This window comes from Podarcis tiliguerta (assembly GCF_965153285.1).
Source record: "Podarcis tiliguerta genome assembly, chromosome: 6".
NCBI classification, from domain to species: Eukaryota; Metazoa; Chordata; class Lepidosauria; order Squamata; family Lacertidae; genus Podarcis; species Podarcis tiliguerta.
In genome coordinates this window covers 3,879,364-3,898,048 of record NC_139539.1, presented here as the reverse complement: position 1 = coordinate 3,898,048, position 18,685 = coordinate 3,879,364, and the positions used below count along the sequence as shown (strand labels likewise).

Here is an 18,685-nt window from a genome sequence, read left to right as displayed (position 1 = left end):
TCTGAGTGTGTCTGAATGTGCCAACTGAATTGCAAGATCAGTTAAGAAATAAGACAGGATTTAAGATCTGCTTGCAATATATTAAATATATTGGAAGAGATGTAACAGAAACCTGGGGGGAACTTTATAAAGCTAATTTTCTGCATGTTATAAAGTTGTACATATCCTTACGCCATCTGTCTATCATGTTACCAACCAATAAATTTGTGCATGTTTATTCATGCAGAGAATAATATGCGCTGAAAAATCAGAGAGAGGACCTGAGGGAAGTCTCTGGAGGGGAGGGTTTGATGGGTGGGGGGGAAAGGGGGGAAACAATGAATATGATATGTTTTGAAATTTTGTTTTGTTGAAATTGTTAATAAAAAATATTTTGAAAAACAAAATGAAAAATAAAGCCAATTTTCTGCCATTAATAAGAAATATTAAGGCGGCTTCCTTTTGCACCAAGAACCGCAGCTGGCTTGTGGACAAGCGGTGGCCATCTCCCATTTATAGGCCACTAATTTCTAAAGGATTTATGTAAGCTGGCGCAAAGTATTCCTAAGAAAATGAGCACAAAACCAACATGTGGCTCGTGGGAGGTTGCCTGGAAGAGAATGTGGGGCTGGAGAGAGCAAGGTAACGTAGTTGTTGGAGAGTCAGGCCAGAGCCTGGGAGAGACCAGGGTGGGAGACGAAAGCAACAGGTAAATAAGTAAGTTGAAAGGTTCAAAGCACACACACACACCCTGATCTACATGGTCACTCCTGGCTGCCTCGCCCTCCCAACAGCCAGTCACCTGTTCATACTGCCGTGTGGCTTCCTCTTCCTTCTGCAACCGCTGCAGCTCCTCCACGTCCGGCTGGTACCCTTCCGGCAGGATGTATCCCTTTGGGCGCTCAGCGCAGCACATCTCGCAGCCGGGCCTGGTGGGCTTGTTGACGAAGGTGCAAGTTGGGCATTCCCAGCCGACCTAGGTAGCACCCCGCGCAGGAGAGAAAAGGATGGGAGCATCACGGAGAGAAAAGAGCATCTCTACCTGCGTCGCCCGCCCCCTCGCAATCCATTACCGGTGGGGGCACAGGGGGCAGAGGTGACGTGGTGCCCCTCTTCTCCTCTTGGAGATTCGGGGTGCCCGAGGGGTCCGCTGGCATCGAGGCTGCCGCTTCTGACGTCCCCCGTGGCACCAGCACACCCTCGCGAATGCCTAGCTCTGGACCAAAAGGAAAAGAAAATTGTTTTATTTATTCTTTTTTCCCAAAAATTTTATTGGTTTTCCAAATTTCTTGCAAACATAAACAAAAAAAAAAAAGAAAAAACATTACTATATAAAAGCAAGCAAACAAATATACAAACATGTATCCTAACTATTATAATCATATTTTTATTACCATTGTTAAATGACTTCCTTCAATCCCTCTAGCTGTGTTTCCATATATCTCATTGTAGCAGTTTTCTAATACTAATTTCCAATCAATTTACCTTAGTCAATTAACATCTTTCTTTCTTATCCTATTCGCTTGTATCCATGGTATTATTAAATTTGAAACATTTAACTCCTATGCCAATTTGGTACTCACAAATGATACTACTTATGTTATCTTAGAATATGTTGCTAAATAGTCCTTAAATTTCTTCCATTTTTCTTGCTATTCCTCCTCCTCCTGTTTGCGGATTCTACCGGTCAGGTCGGCCAACTCCAGAAAATCCGTCATCTTCATTTGCCATTCCTCTGCTCTTGGTATTTCTTGTAATTTGCAGTATTTAGCTAACAAGATTCTTGCTGCAGTTGTGGCATACAAAAACAATCTAACATCTTTCTTGGGCAATTCGAAACCTGTTATTCCAAGTAGAAAGGCTTCTGGTTTTTTAATAAAAGTATATTTCAACATCTTTTTCAACTCATTATAAATTCCCCCCCCCCCGAAATCTTTCACCTTAGAACACGCCCACCACATATGGAAAAAGGTACCCTCCTTTTCTTTGCATTTCCAACATAAGTTATCACCCGTATGATAGATCTTTGCTAATTAAAATTAAGTAAAATTTAAAAAAGGAAAAAAAGAAAATGATTTTCAAGGAGATCCTTCCTGGTGGGTCTGGGAGCAGACTTTGGGTGTCTGGGGCTGCCTTCCTGGCAGGTGCGCTGGCTGGGTGGAGGGCAGGTAGTTCGGAGGGCGCCAAGTTGGCAGGTCTGAAAGAAACTAGAAGCGCCTGCCTTCTTGCCCTGGAAGAGGCATTCCTCCCTTTGAGAAGTTAGCTACGCAAAGAAGAAAGTCGCGCATGGGTCGTGCACATCGCCAGAAAATCTGGACCAAAACCACTCTGGAACAGCTTTGACTGATTGATTGACTGATTGCTCGATCGTGTTTACTTATATGCCGCTTCTGAGCTGCACCCAAAGCCGGCTTACAGCAATACAGTGGTACCTCGGGTTACATACGCTTCAGGTGACTATAAGATACAAGAAGATTAATATAATTATCATCATACAGTGGTACCTCGGGTTACATACGCTTCAGGTTACATATGCTTCAGGTTACAGACTCCGCTAACCCAGAAATAGTACCTCAGGTTAAGAACTTTGCTTCAGGATGAGAACAGAAATCGTGCTCCGGCAGCGCAGCGGCAGCAGGAGGCCCCATTAGCTAAAGTGGTGCTTCAGGTTAAGAACAGTTTCAGGTTAAGAACGGACCTCCGGAACGAATTAAGTATTTAACCCGAGGTACCACTGTAATTCAAAACATCACAATACAAAGCTTTACAAAATACCGAAGGGGAAAGGCAATGATCGCATGTCTCTTTTCCACCCTGCTGGCAGGACCAAGCCCTGGCGCAGGTCGCTTTGCTGTCAGAAAAGTCTTCAGTCACTCTCTTGATGTTTGACTCCACTGGTTTGGATCTTACTCTCTGGAGCAGCAGAAAACAAGATGGCCCCATCTTCCACGTGAACCTGTTCTGTATCTGGCACCTTCTAGGGTACCACCTCCTCCTAGCAGGATGTCGGAGGTTGCATACGACCGAGCTGAATCGGCTCTCCCCCACGTCGTACAGTGGTGCCTCGCAAGACGAAATTAATTCGTTCTGCGAGTTTTTTCGTCTTGTGAATTTTTTCGTCTTGCGAAGCACCAATGTGTATTGACGGTTTCCCATAGGAATGCATTGGCGGTTTTAAAAAAAAGCCGCAAGACGTTTCGTCTTGCGAAGCAAGCCCATAGGGAAATCCGTCTTGCAAAGCAACTCAGAAAACGAAAAACCTGTTCGTCTTGCGAGTTTTTGGTCTTCCGAGGCATTCGTCTTGCGAGGTACCACTGTACTTCGGAATCCATCGAGGCTCTCCTCTGATGGTGATTAACGACCTAAGCCTTTAATGAGGCTTCAGGCACATTCCCTCATTATGCATACAAACAGCAGAAGGAGCTGAGAAATATGAGCTACATCGCTACTTTATTTCTAACGACGCAGGACAGAAAAGAATATGCATCTGCTCTCTGTGAGAGTCAATGAACAACTGGGACAAAGAAACAGGAAACTAGTAACATCAACATCCGTCTCCCGTGAGACTTCCAACAGTCTGGAATGTAAACAGAGTCTTGTGACTCCAAAAACTGCACAGTGGTGTAAACAGAAACCTAACACAGGAACCACAGCCCAGCATCGCCCGTCACGCTTGCGGGAGGGAGGTGCTCTCCGCACTGATTGCTCACCTTCCAGCTGCCTGCGCTCATGGTCCCGCTGCAAGGCGTCTTTGCTCAGCTTGGCTGCCCTGGCAGAGAGAAGGTACAGGTAAACTGCGTCGCCGTCCTTTTGGATGCCGTGGTAGTGAAGAGTCTCGTGGTCTCGCGGAAGCCTCTGACCCATCACCCACTTCTGGATGCTGGGGGGAAAGCCGTAGTGGAGGAACACCTGGGCCAGGTAAGAGGGAGAAGAGACAATTTCAGAGCCCCAAAGCCTCGGAAGTCACAAACGGTTTATGTGGAGCAGCTAGGTGGGCTAAACCAAATGGAAAAATACACCCAGCAAGAGGATTGTTAGCCCAGAAATGGAAGCAAGAAGAAATTCCGACGAAAGAAGAATGGCAGACAAAATTAATGGACTACGCAGAATTAGTTAAAATGACAGGAAGGATTCGAAATCCGCAGGACCAGAGATTCACAGAAGATTGGAAGAAATATATGAGCTATTTGAAGAGCAACTGTAATCAACAAATTATGCTAGTAGGACTACAAGAAGTTTTGTAAGGAGAAATACATGAAAAATTGCAAAGTAGAGAAAGAATAGAGTTATGAGATTTAAATGCAATAGTAAAAGTAAGAAATGTGTATTAAGTGATTGGAAAATTTTCAGATGTGATTGATGGAAGTAAAAAAAAAACTGTATAAGATGTAAAAGTATGTTTAATTACTGTTGAAAATGCTATTTTAAAAAAACTAATAAAAAATTATTATTATTATTTTAAAAAGGAAAAAGTATACCCGATGAGGACTTCTGTGCTACTCAAAAGCTTGCTTTGAATTACTTGAAAGTGATTTACAGATGGCATTTAACTCCGAGTAGGCTTGCTAAGATGTACAAGACAGAATTAAGTGCTGGAGATGCAAAGAGGCAGAGGAAACGTTCTTTCATAGGTGGTGGACTTGTAAAAGAGTACAGTCATACCTCTTTAATATGTTCGGTTGAGGTTACGTCTTTTCAGGCTGCGTCCTGCGGCAAACCGGAAGTACCAGAAAGGGTTACTTCTGGGTTTCGTCGCTCGCGCATGTGCAGACGCTCAAAATGATGTCACACGCATGCGCAGAAGTGACAAATCGTGACCTCCGCAGACACGGGTTGCGTTCTACTCATGTTGCGAACGGGGCTCCAGAACGGATCCCATTCACAACCAGAGGTACCACTGTATTGGAAAATGATTCATAATGAATTGAAAAAAATGTTCAAAAGTACTCCCCCCCCCCCCGCACCGACCGGAGACCTTTCTGTTGGGGATAATTCAGACTGAAATTCCCAGGTGTCAAAAAAGGTTATTTACGTATGCCACTACTGCAGCCCATTTTTTGTTAGCCCCAAAATGGAAAATGAGTGAGGTCCCAGCGAAAGAAGAATGGCAACTGAAGTTGACGGAATATGCGCAGCTTGCAGACTTAACATATAGAATAAGAGAATAAGAAGAACATACGTTCAGAGAAGATTGGAAAACGTTTATTGAATACAGTGGTACCTCCGGTTATGAACTTAATTCGTTCCGGAGGTCTGTTTGTAACCTGAAACCGTTTTTAACATGAGGTGCGCTTTCTCTAATGGCACCTCCCGCTGGTGCCGCGCTGCTGGCACACAACTTTCGCTCGCATCCCAGGAGCATCTACTTCTGGGTTAGCAGAGCTCATAACCTGAAGCATGAGTAAGGAGGATGGTACGTAACCCGAGGTTACACTGTATATGGGAAATAACTATAGCTGAAAATGCTGGCAACAATTAGATCAATTCAACAGTGTAAATAAGTTTTGATGGATGTCATAATGGAATACTGAATGGGATAGTTTCTGTAAAATATGCAGGGATTTACGATAGGTAAAATGAACCATGGAAAGAGAAGAAGGAAAGCCACTGATATCTTAAGGATGTAAAAACAAGTATTTAAATTGTAAAACAAAATTTAACAAAAATTATAAATAAATTTTAGAAGCTTGCTTTTCTGCTCAACAAAAACAGTGCTGTTGTTTTCCATGCTTCTGACTAGTCCAAAAGTTTAAGCAGCTCCTTCAGTTTAGCCAATATTTTATTATACAGGTGATATCCAATGTTTGTCACAGGGTGTCCCATGCGGGATTTGAACCTGCAGCCTTGGCCTTATCAGCCCATTACCATGTCTTTGAGGGATGCCAACGTCATGCAAGGCTGGACTTTCAGGTAAATGGGGACGGTGCTCATCTGGGCATCTTCCACGCCCACCCACAGCCTGGGAGAAGAAAGGAAACGATCTATTATTCCCTGTCCCCGAATTGTGTCTGCCCACTCCTCCTTGCAGAAACCTTTATAACTCCAGAGACAACCATGCTGCTTTTTGCTATGGCAGGAGTGTGGAAGCTCTGGCCCTCCAGCCCTCTTTATCAGGCCCTCAATACCTTTCCTAGGCCACACCCCCTTCCCAGATGGATAGAGAATGAAGGGTTTGCAAGGGTGTGTAGAAACTAGAGGAGTGTAAAAAGGTAAAGGGACCCCTGACCATTAGGTCCAGTCACGGACGACTCTGGGGTTGCGGCGCTCATCTCACTTTATTGGCTGAGGGAGCCGGCATACAGCTTCCGGGTCATGTGGCCAGCATGACTAAGCTGCTTCTGGCGAACCAGAGCAGCGCATGGAAACGCATGGAAACGCCGTTTACCTTCCCGCCAGAGTGGTACCTATTTATCTACTTGAACTTTGACGTGCTTTTGAACTGCTAGGTTGACAGGAGCAGGGACCGAGCAACGGGAGCTCACCCCGTTGGGGGGATTCGAACCGCCGACCTTCTGATCGGCAAGCCCTAGTCTCTGTGGTTTAACCCACAGCGCCACCCGTGTCCCTAAGAGGAGTGTACAAAGGTGAAAATCTACATCTGTTGCTCTGCCATCCCTGCCCACCATGTGGCCCCTGGAAGGCTACCTGGAAGTGAATCCGGCCCCCCAAAAGCATCCCCCTGCCCCTGCCCCTGCTCTATGGAACTGCCGTCTCTACCCACTGACGATTGCTCTCAGCTATTCGCTGGCCTTTTTGCGGCGTAATCCGTCACCTGATGTCTTGCGTGGGGTAGGCGTCCTGCTGTAGCTGCACTACGACGGGGGCACGGCGCTGGGCTAGCCAGGCGGCACACTCCTGGGCTGTCGCCTCGTCCCCTCCGCTGATGGCTTCCGCCAGCTTCAGGGCCTGCTGTTCCGCTGAGAACAAGAAACGGGTTGGGTAGGCCCAAGTCGTGGCGGCAAACTCGCCCGCAGAAGCCAGGGGGTGTTGCAAATTGCAACGGAGACTTAAGGAATTGGTGAGTTCGTGGCTTCTCCGCTAGTGAGGTGTCAAGGACAATTTGCAAAACGACAGGAAGGGACTCTCCGGATGGGGAGCAGCCGCTGTTTAGGCAGGGGTTGGTGCGCATTTATGTGCGCGCATGTGCAAAATGATTTATCCAATTTATATGCTGCCTTTATCCAAAGATCTCAGGGCAGTGTATAACATGGAGAACATACAGTGGCACCTTGGTTCTCGAACACAATCTGTTCCGGGAGTCCATTCGACCTCCGAAATGTTCAAAATCCAAGGCGTGGTTTCCAATTGGTGCAGGCACCCCGGAAACGATAGCTGACAACCGCATCGGACATTCGGCTTCCAAAAAATATTCAGAAACCAGAACACTTACTTCTGGGTTTTCGGCATTCGGGAGCCGAAATGTTCAAATACCAAAGCATTTGAGAACCAAGGTTCCACTGTAATTTACTTAGCATAGTCATAAAAACAGAATACACAGCATCTTGATAAAATAATCATAATATCAATTCCCGGAATACATATATTTTGCAATATGTCACTTAACCTGTTTAACAACCTATTGCTGTAATTTTTTCTTGATCGTTTTATCTTTTGTAAGCTGCTTTGGGGGGGGAGGTTCTACAACCGAGCGGCACATAAGTTTTATGAAACAAACAAATCGTTGCAAAAACAGTGTGTTACCGGTGGATGTAAACTGGACTTCATTCCTCTTTTACCTGTTGTTCTGCAGTACCTCCATGTATCTCAGTAATGTCTACACTGGCTGGCAGCTGCTCTCCAGGGTTTCAGGCAGCGCATTCGCAACTTTACTAGAGATGCTGGAGGTTGCCCTTTCCTAGTCTGCTGGTGGGCCCCTGCATTTGCAAAGATTTGCTTGGGATTCCCCCAAATGGGGTACATCAGCGGTTCTCAACCCGTGGGTCCCCAGATGTTGTTGGACTACAACTCCCATCATCCCTAGCCAGCAAGGCCAGCGCTCAGGGATGATGGGAGTTGTAGTCCAACAACATCTGGGGACCCACAGGTTGAGAACCGCTGGGGTAGATCCACATGTAGATATTTGTAACCAAGTCTGCCTTCAGGGATCCAACCGTGAACTGATGTGAGTAAACTTCTTTTATTGACTTTGAGTAAGATTGTCATGTCTTTATTCTTTTAAGAGGCATTAAAGGGAACTTACCGGGAATATATAGTGAGAGGCTTACACAAGCCTGCAACCAGCTATCTGCTGTGCATGTAAAAGGGGAATGTAAACTCTGCTACATAAAGAAACTTGCTAGCGCACGTTAGGAAGGATGTTCTATATCCTCTCCTGCCACCCTGAACATTCCCACAGCAACAAGGTCCTTGAGAAAGCAGCCCCCAAAAGAGATCTCTCTCACACACAACCTCACCTTTTCTCGTTGCCTCATCCATAAAGGCTGCTCTCACCAATGGCCTCCAGAGCCACAAAATTCATCTGTGGTGGACCTGTAAAAGGGTAAAAGAGTATTGGGAAATACAGTGGTGCCTCGCAAGACGAAATTAATTCGTTCTGCGAGTCTCTTCGTCTAGCGGTTTTTTTGTCTTGCGAAGCAACCCTATTAGCGGTTTAGCGGCTATTAGCGGCTATTAAAGGCTTAAGGGATTAGCGGATTAGCTGCTAAAAGGCTATTAGCGGTTTAGCAGCTTAGAAAAAGGGGGTGGGGAGCAGAAAAAAATCTCAAGACTCGGAAGACATTTTCGTCTTGCGAAGCAAGCCCATAGGGAAATTCGTCCTGCGAAGCGCATCGAAAAACGGAAAACCCTTTCGTCTAGCGGGTTTTCCGTCTTGCGAGGCATTCGTCTTGCGGGGTACCACTGTAATTTATAATGAATTGAAATATATATCAAATTGATATAAATATCAAAAAGTACTTTTTTTAAAAAAAGCTAAAGTCCTTTTTGATGGGGATAATTCAGATGGAAATTCCCAGGTGTCAAAAAAGGCTATTTACGTATGCCACTACTGCGGCCTGTGTTTCGTTTGCCCCAAAATGGAAGACGAACGAGGTCCCAACCAAAGAAGAATGGCAACTTAAACTGATGGAACATGCGCAGCTTGCAGAACTAACTTATAGAATAAGAGAACAAGGAGAACATTCGTTTAAAGAAGATTGGGAAATGTTTGCTGAATATATAGGGGAAAATTGTGTACACTTGAAAACTCTGGCAGCATTAAGATAAATTCAACAGTGTAAACAAGTTTTGATGGATGTCTTAATGGAATACTGAATGGTTTAGTTTATGTAAAATGTGCAGGGGTTTATGCCACGCAAAATGAAAGAGAAGAAGGGAAATCACTGATATTTTAAGGTTGTTGAATGAACATTCTGAATCGTAAAATAGAAAACTTAATAAAAATTATACATACAGAGCCACAAGAGGCTGTTGAAAAAGAGAGATGAAATAATGAACCGTTTGAGGCTTCGCCGGTCTTGCCAGACAGAACCTGTGCATTTGTTCACAACAAGAAGGGATTACCTGGAATCATAGAATTGGAGGGGACCCTGAGGTCATCTAGTCCAACCCGCTGCCATGCAAGAAGGGAATTGAACCTGCAACCTTGGCATTATAAGCACCACGCTCTATCCAGCTGAGGATTTGGGCATGATGTCTGGCTGCATATATGTACAGGACCACCCAGGCAGAAACACCAGAGGACCACTGTGGTGGTAGTGTGTCAGACGAGGACTTGGGAGGCACTGGGTTCGAATCCCTTTCAGCCATGAAGTTCACCGGGTGACCTTGGGCCAGTCACTCAGCCTAACCTACCTCACAGGGTTGTTGTGGGGGCGGGGAGAACCCTGAACACCACCTTTAGCTCCTTGGAGAAAAGGGTGCAATATCAACCCAGTAAATAAACTGGGAGCTTGCGGGACACTCTGCTTCCTTATTTCTTGGGAGCATCCTAGATCTTTTTTTATAATATTTTTTATTAATTTTAACATATAAAACGATGCCTTATGAGGAATGGCTAAGGGAGCTGGGCATGTTTAGCCTGGAGAAGAGGAGGTTAAGGGGTGATATGATAGCCATGTTCAAATATATGAAGGGATGTCACATGGAGGGGGGAGAAAGGTTGTTTTCTGCTGCTCCAGAGAAGCGGACACGGAGCAATGGATCCAAACTACAAGAAAGAAGATTCCACCTAAACATTAGGAAGAACTTCCTGACAGTAAGAGCTGTTCGACAGTGGAATTTGCTGCCAAGGAGTGTGGTGGAGTCTCCTTCTTTGGAGGTCTTTAAGCAGAGGCTTGACAACCATATGTCAGAAGTGTTCTGATGGTGTTTCCTGCTTGGCAGGGGGTTGGACTCAATGGCCCTTGTGGTCTATTCCAACTCTAGGATTCTATGATTCTATGATATAAATTATAAAATGTACCACAAAAGTTATCACTTATACAATCTTTTTAGACTTCCATCAGCACCTCTGATGATCCACCGTTTTAACCACTTCTTATGCATTTCTTAACTTTATATTGCCTTTACATCTCTTAACAAATCATCCTCCCCCTTGTCCATTTTTACAATACTTCTAATAATACTCCTCATAAAACTTCTTGCAACCCTGCAAACGTCGTCTGTTCTTCACAATTACTTTTCAAATAGTCCGTAAATTTACTCCAGTCTTCCGTGAATTTCTGGTCTTGCCGGTTTCGAATCCTTCCTGTTAGTTTATCTAGTTCTGCATAGTCCATTAACTTCATCCTCCATTCTTCAATTGACGGTAACCCTTCTTGCTTCCATTTTTGGGCCAATAATATTCTTGCTGCTGTTATTGCATATAAAAAGAGCTTACATTCCTTTCTATTTATACCACTCCCCACAATGCCCAATAGAAATGCTTCTGGTTTCTTTATAAATGTATATTTCAACATTTTTTTCAGCTCATTATATATCATCTCCCAGAAGCATTTCACCTTTTTACATTCCCAGGGAGCATCCTAGATCTTCAGGAACAGATGCCTGAGGCTGTGCCCTTTGCCATGAGCCTCTCTATGTGCGCAGAAGTGCACACTTGTGGATGACTTGGACATTTGGAAACCCCTCTGTGGGTTGCCAACTTATTCACTGGGCCCTGATTGGGCAAGAGATGTAGGACATAATGTTTGAGGATTGGGAAAGATTGTGGAAGAAAGGGGTCAAGTTTACTGCATGTACAATGTTAAAGGAAAATATAATGAAAATGATGTGTAAATGATACTTGACTCCTGTTAAACTAGCAAAGATCTATCATAACTGTGATAACCTATGTTGGAAATGTAAAGAAAAAGAAGGTACCTTTTATCACATGTGGTGGACTTGCCCCAAGGTGAAAGACTTCTGGGGAAAGATTTATAATGAATTGAAAAAAATGTTGAAATATACATTTATAAAGAAACCAGGGGCCTTTCTTCTTGGAGTAATAGGTATGGAATTGCCCAAGAAAGATGTTAAATTATTTTTGTATGCCACAACCGCCACGCCAATCTTACTAGCTAAGAAGTGGAAATTGCAAGAAGTACCAACTGTGGAAGAATGGCAGATGAAGATGATGGATTTCTCGGAGCTGGCCGACTTGACCAGAAGAGTCCGTGACCAGAAGGAGGAGGAGTATCAGGAAGAATGGACGAAATTCAACGACTATTTAGTTAAATATGTTAAGTTAAATTAATTGGAAAAAGCTTGAAATTGCCAGATAGGCTTAGGATTTAAATATGTAATATGATGAATTAATATGTTTAATGCTGAATGAATATGAAAAAAATAGGTTAAGCGATCAAGTTAATTATATAAGAATTTGGATTTGGAAATCCGTTAAAATGACATATACTGAAATTCAACTAGGAGGATACGAGGAAGTCACTTAACAATGTTACTAAGATTAGTTTTAATAAGATTATGATGTATGTATGTATGTATGTATGTATGTTTATAAGTTTGTGAAAATAACGGCCTAGGACCCTCGTACTTATGGGACTGTCTCTCCCGGTATGCCCCACGGAGAGCCTCAAGGTCCACAAATAGCCATAGCCTAGAGGTCCTGGGCCCTAAGGAAGTCAGATTAGCCTCAACCAGAGCCAGGGCCTTTTCAACACTGGCCCCGGCCTGGTGGAACGCTCTATCTCATGAGACCAGGGCCCTGCAGGATCTGATTTCTTTCCGCAGGGCCTGTAAGACAGAGTTGTTCCGCCTGGCCTTTGGCTTGGAGCCAATTTGATTCCCTCCCTCTCTTTCTTTTTTCTGTTTCCTTTCTCCTCCTGTGATGAAGCTGCATTTTAATATTTTAATGTTTCAATATTATAATGTTGTATTTTAATCTTGTTTTTAAGTTGTATTCATTCAACTTGTTTTTATTATTGCTTGCTAGCCGCCCTGAGCCCAGCCTTGGGAGGGTGGGGTAATAATAATAATAATAATAATAATAATAATAAAAACTGGGGGTGGGGACTTATTCACTGGACCCTGCTCCTGCACTTTCTTAGTAGCAACTGAATATGTAACCACCAGCAGGTGAAAGTGATTGTGTTCATAACAGGTGCAGCTTAGCCTGCTAATCTTTCCAATTAAGCTGCTGCTGCTGTTATAAGAGCAGATGAACATGCCAGCTGCTCTTTTCCTGGTCCCTTGGCAACTCCAAGCCATAAGTCATATGATCCGCTCCCTGCAAACAAATCCTCAAGAAGCAGAGGAGAAAAAGAGTTGGAGAAACTATTCCTTGGTTATGAAAGAGTCCCAAAACAACACATACACACACACAAAATTTCCCCCAAGTAACAGGACACACCTGAACATCTACTGATAAACTGCAGCCTGAGTGCTACACAGGTCGCCTCTGCTCTGCGAAGAGTTTTGTGTAACCCTCATGCTGACACAGCACTCCTTGGTCAAACAGATACAAGAAAACAGATACCCAAACAGATACAAGAAAATGTCACTTGGTAAATTTTGTATCACTTTTCTTTTCCTTCTTTCTTTCTTTCTTCAAAAAAAGGAAGCCCTTTCACTCTTCCTGTTTTGCTCATTTTCACAGATAAAAAATTCACGAGCAGATTCAACCAAACTTTGTATACCTGACAGTTTTACAGCCCACTGCCACCATTCTGCTTTGCCTTAAATTACTTGTTTGGGCTCTTTTGTAGATTTGTTTTTTTCATATACATATGCTTGGGAAATCAAATGTTTATCTTCACATACACACACCCAAATTACCTAACACCCTTCGCCAACCAACCCAGAAGCTTTGATAAACTTTGAACTTTGGCAGAAAGAAATACACACCATGAAGTTCCTGGTATTTATTGATTGAGCAATAAGAGGCACTCTGGAGTTTGACTGCTCTCCCACATGCAATCACTTATTTATTGCTTGGGAAAGGTGCATGCCTCTTGCTTCGGGGGGAAATATATCCAAGCAGAGTACAACTCCAGTTATAAACGCTGCTTCATAGTTGCTCCATCCCCTTTGATCACCTTCGCTGCCTGGGTCTGAAGCTTTTCCAACTCTACAATATCCTTTTTGAGTCGAGGCGACCAGAACCATTCATAGGATTCCAGATGCGGTTGCACCATTGATTTGCATAACGTAGGGCACAGATATTGCGGCTTTTACTTTCAGATCCTTTCCCAATGACCCCCTTTGCAGTGCCACACATAAGAAGCTGGCTTTTGCTTCATGGGGTGTGTGGGTGTGTCTCGGGGGGGGGGCTCAGAGAGCACACTTTCTGCAAGGTGCACCTCGAGTGCGGCTTTTTGTATAACATGAAAGAGTTGGGTGCTGGTCCCATCGGAGCACGACTCCAGGGCACAAGTCCAGGGACCCACTTCAGGAGAAGGAGTAGTGGGGTGGGGTGGGGTGAGGGGGGGTAGGCAAACACCTGCGATACATTGACAATATTTTTATTACCTGGACACATGGTCAACAGACCCTGGACACCTCCCACCAGACATTCAATGACTTTCACACCACCATCAACCTAACAATGAACCAATCTATGCAAGAAATACATTTTTTGGACACTACTATAAAAATAAGCGGGACGTGGGTGGTGCTGTGGGTTAAACCACAGAGCCTAGGACTTGCTGATCAGAAGGTCGGCGGTTCGAATCCCTGCGACGGGGTGAGCTCCCGTTGCTCAGTCCCAGCTCCTGCCAACCTAGCAGTTCAAAAGCACATCAAAGTGCAAGTAGATAAATAGGTACCGCTCCAGCGGGAAGGTAAACGGCGTTTCCGTGCGCTGCTCTGGTTCGCCAGAAGCGACTTAGTCATGCTGGCCACACAACCCGGAAGCTGTATGCCGGCTCCGTCGGCTAATAAAGCAAGATGAGCGCCGCAACCCCAGAGTCAGCCATGACTGGACCTAATGGTCAGGGGTCCCTTTACCTTTACTATAAAAATACAGGATGGGCATATAGACACCACCTTATACCGTAAACCAACTGACCGACAAACGTATCTACATGCTTCTAGCTACCATCCCAAACATCCCAAACAATCCATTGTATATAGCCAGGCCCTACGTTACAGCCGTATCTGTTCCAACTCTATAGACAGAGACTCTCACCTAAGAGATTTACAGCAAACCTTTTTATAACTAAAATATCTGCCTGACTGATACCCAGAGAGAACTTGCTGCAAGACGGACCCAAAAAAGAAAATAACAGAACACCACTAGTAATCACATACAGCTCCCAAGTTAAAACAGTTCAAAGCATCATCAGAGATCTACAACCTCTCCTAGACAATGTTAGCTCTCTCTCTCAAGCTCTGGGAGGAAGACCTTTCATTGCCTACCGACAACCACCCAATCTTTAACAACTCCTCATCCACAATAATACAACAACCAGACTTAGAATCATCGAATCCTAGAGTTGAAAGAGACCACAAGGGCCATCGAGTCCAACCCCCTGCCAAGCAGGAAACACCATCAGAGCACTCCTGACATATGGTTGTCAAGCCTCTGCTTAAAGACCTCCAAAGAAGGAGACTCCACCACACTCCTTGGCAGCAAATTCCACTGTCGAACAGCTCTTACTGTCAGGAAGTTCTTCCTAATGTTTAGGTGGAATCTTCTTTCTTGTAGTTTGGATCCATTGCTCTGTGTCCGCTTCTCTGGAGCAGCAGAAAACAACCTTTCTCCCTCCTCTATGTGACATCCTTTTATATATTTGAACATGGCTATCATATCACCCCTTAACCTCCTCTTCTCCAAGCTAAAGAATGCCCAACTCCCTTAGCCGTTCCTCACAAGGCATCGTTTCCAGGCCTTTGACCATTTTGGTTGCCCTCCTCTGGACACGTTCCAGTTTGTCAGTGTCCTTCTTGAACTGTGGTGCCCAGAACTGGACACAGTACTCCAGGTGAGGTCTGACCAGAGCAGAATAAAGGTAAAGGTAAAGGTACCCCTGCCCGTACGGGCCGGTCTTGACAGACTCTAGGGTTGTGCGCCCATCTCACTCAAGAGGCCAGGGGGCCAGCGCTGTCCGGAGACACTTCCGGGTCACGTGGCCAGCGTGACATCGCTGCTCTGGCGAGCCAGAGCCGCACACGGAAACGCCGTTTACCTTCCCGCTAGTAAGCGGTCCCTATTTATCTACTTGCACTTAGGGGTGCTTTCGAACTGCTAGGTTGGCAGGCGCTGGGACCGAACAATGGGAGTGCACCCCGCTGCGGGGATTCGAACCGCCGACCTTTCGATCGGCAAGCCCTAGGCGCTGAGGCTTTTACCCACAGCGCCACCCGCGTCCCTAGCCAGAGCAGAATACAGTGGCACTATTACTTCCCTTGATCTAGATGCTATACTCCTATTGATGCAGCCCAGAATTGCATTGGCTTTTTTAGCTGCCGCGTCACACTGTGACTTAACATGGACACTGGTACCAGAGCCTGCTATAAACCCCGATGCCAACTTTGCTGCCACATACACGCAGAAAACACCATTACTGGCCCCAAAAACATCAAACATACCATCTCAGGACTATTTAATTGCTCATCTTCTAACAATGTGTTTGGCATCAGTGCCCTTCGGCTCTCTATATTGGACAAACAGGCCAAACCCTACGCCAAAGGATAAATGGACATAAATCTGATATCAGGAATCACAAGACAGAGAAACCAGTAGAAGAACACTTCAATCTCCCAGGACATTCTAGGCAAGGTCTCAAAGTAGCTGTCATATTACAAAAGAATTTCAGAAATAGACTGGAAAGAGAAGTTGCTGAATTGCAACTTATTACCAAACTTAATGGGCGCGGGTGGCGCTGTGGGTTAAACCACAGAGCCTAGGACTTGCGGATCAGCAGGTCAGTGCTTCGAATCCCCGCGACGGGGTGAGCTCCTGTTGCTCGGTCCCTGCTCCTGCCAACCTAGCAGTTCGAAAGCACCTCAAAGTGCAAGTAGATAAATAGGTACCACTCCAGCGGGAAGGTAAACAGCGTTTCTGTGCGCTGCTCTGGTTCGCCAGAAGCGGCTTAGTCATGCTGGCAACATGACCCAGAAGCTGTATGCCGGCTCCCTCGGCCAGGAAAGCGAGATGAGCGCCGCAACCCCAGAGTCGGCCACGACTGGACCTAATGGTCAGGGGTCCCTTTACCCTTAACCTTTACCTACCAAACTTAAAACCATGGAGAGACCTAGTCTGAATAGAGACATTGGATTCATATCTCATTATACATGATATAGCTATTTTTAGCCATCTCACCCCTTGCTTTTTCCTGTAAGACCAATTGCAGTTATTAACAGTCATCAACAGGTTTACCACACCTATCAGCCAGTCACCCATTCCCACCCCCCTTCTGAGTAATACCCCTCCTCGCCTTCTTACTATATATAAGGGTCTGCTGACTTCTGTTCCAGTGTATCTGAAGAAGTGTGCATGCACACGAAAGCTCATACCAATAACGAACTTAGTTGGTCTCTAAGGTGCTACTGGAAGGATTTTTTTTAAATTTTGTTTCGACCACAGCAGACCAACACGGCTACCTACCTGTAACTAGAACAGGGGAGAGGTCTTAGCACATCTTGAAGTCAGCGGCCAATATCGGGCCAATTCTAACCAGTCTCAAATTTCAAAACTGCACCACAAAAGGGGTGAAAAACAGGAAATAAAAACACAAATTCTGCTCCGCTAGGCTGATGCCATTTCATCATGGCCTCATTTTTTTAAGCAGGTCTTTTTAAGTGACAAATATTATTTCTGGAGCTAGAATGGCATGTTTGGTAAACTGGCTGGCTGGGAGCCAAAGGTGAGAGTCCAAGGCAGCCCCAAACTATGACCTTGACTCCTGCATGGCCCCATTCCTTGCCAGGCGATTCCCTCTCCAAATAGCCTCTGAGCATGAACAAAGGGAAGGACAGAAATAAGCACGCCATTGCCTGAGATGCAGCCTGGCAGCCTCTCTGCCTCCCATTCTTGCAGAGAACCCCTGGGCAAAGGGTACCCGCAAATCTGAAATTCAGACACCCCCCAAAATTATGGTTTCTCAAACCCCCAGGCGCTCCAAAAGAGCAGACTGCAGCGCAATCCTACTCTTAGGCAGTTTACTCGGAAGTAAGTCCCGTTGTGTTTACTCCCGAGTAAGCGCGTTCCGCGTTGCAAACCTCGCCGAAAGGGGCACCCCGGGGGCTGGAGCGGTGGGTTTGCTCACAACCGCCCTGTAAGGTGGGACAGGGGTGTTGGCTACTTGGTGGAAAGTAAGGAACCAGGGGCAAAGGCGGGTCCGCGGCGGGGATCGGGGCCGAGAAGACCTGCCCCCAAAGGAGAAGTTTCCGGGGAGCGTGGAAGGGGGCGAAAAACTTTGGAAAGGGGAGCTTAAAAATAAGAAGAGAAAGATCCAGCTGAAGTGAAGACCCTTTTAATGGGATTTTAATGGGAGCTGAAAAGGCAACTTTGCACGGAAGCAAGTCCCGCCGCAGAGTTCCCGGGAGAAGCGCAGCTTCCCGGCCCGAAGGAGCAACACGCACGAGACTCCTTCCTTCCTTCCTTGCGCGCGCGCGCAAAATGCGCATCCCGTCCGGGCGGATCGCGCCCAACCGCACCCCGCGCGCCCCGTGATTGACAGCAAGAGCACCCTCGAAGCTTCCCTCCCCCACCCCCTGCTGCGGACCCCCCTCCCCTCCCTCCCTCCTCGCCCCCCTAGGGGGTAAAGGGGAGTTCCCCCCCTCTGCGCCCCCTGGAAGGGGATCTGGGTGCGCGCCCCGGCCGCGCACGACACTGACCTCCCCGGCGAGGCGGCAGCTGCTGCTGCGGGCGGATCCACGGGAGCCGCCGGCGGCAAAGCGAAAGCGAAGGCGGGCGCGGGGGAGGCGGAGCGAGGGGGCACGTGGCCCGCCCCCTCTTCCCTCCGCCTCTTCCTCCCACGCCCCCCCTCCGTCGAGGGGCGCCCCCGCGCGCGGACCGAGGGAACCCCCGTGACGTCACTGGCCCAGGCCAATGCCACGCCGAGGATCTTCAGGGAAGGAAGGAGCGGGAAATTCCACGGCATGGATCCCTCGGGAATGATACTGTATTTGGCGCTTTTGGTTTTGCTATTGATTTTGCGTTTCTTGTGATTGTGTGGAAGCCAGTTCAGCTGATTGATTGATTGATTGATTGATTGTGTGACTGCGGAAATGGATAAAAGTCCCCCCTCCAAACAATGACTATCATCAGAGCAAGTAAATATATATATTTTTTAATTTTCAGCAT

At 46.0% G+C, this 18,685-nt stretch overlaps 1 protein-coding gene across 4 annotated transcripts in view; it reads right to left on the bottom strand.

Annotated features, from left to right (window-relative positions):
• The window catches only part of RBCK1 (RANBP2-type and C3HC4-type zinc finger containing 1), a 32,647-nt gene extending 14,350 nt beyond the window's left edge, over window positions 1-18,297 (bottom strand). The window contains exons 1-7 of one of the 4 annotated variants that reach the window (XM_083447459.1): window positions 18,217-18,297; window positions 8,389-8,469; window positions 6,752-6,942; window positions 5,845-5,938; window positions 3,690-3,888; window positions 1,053-1,195; window positions 782-955 (exon numbers count right to left, since the gene is read on the bottom strand). In XM_083447459.1, coding sequence (XP_083303585.1) covers window positions 782-955; window positions 1,053-1,195; window positions 3,690-3,888; window positions 5,845-5,938; window positions 6,752-6,942; window positions 8,389-8,415 — 828 coding nt within the window. In that variant the 5' untranslated portion in view covers window positions 8,416-8,469; window positions 18,217-18,297. Of the gene's footprint in view, window positions 1-781; window positions 956-1,052; window positions 1,196-3,689; window positions 3,889-5,844; window positions 5,939-6,751; window positions 6,943-8,388; window positions 8,470-16,984; window positions 17,065-18,216 lie in introns of those variants that run through there. The other 3 variants (XM_083447461.1, XM_083447460.1, XM_083447462.1) reach the window with 3 other exon arrangements.
• Between the last annotated feature and the right edge of the window lie 388 nt (window positions 18,298-18,685).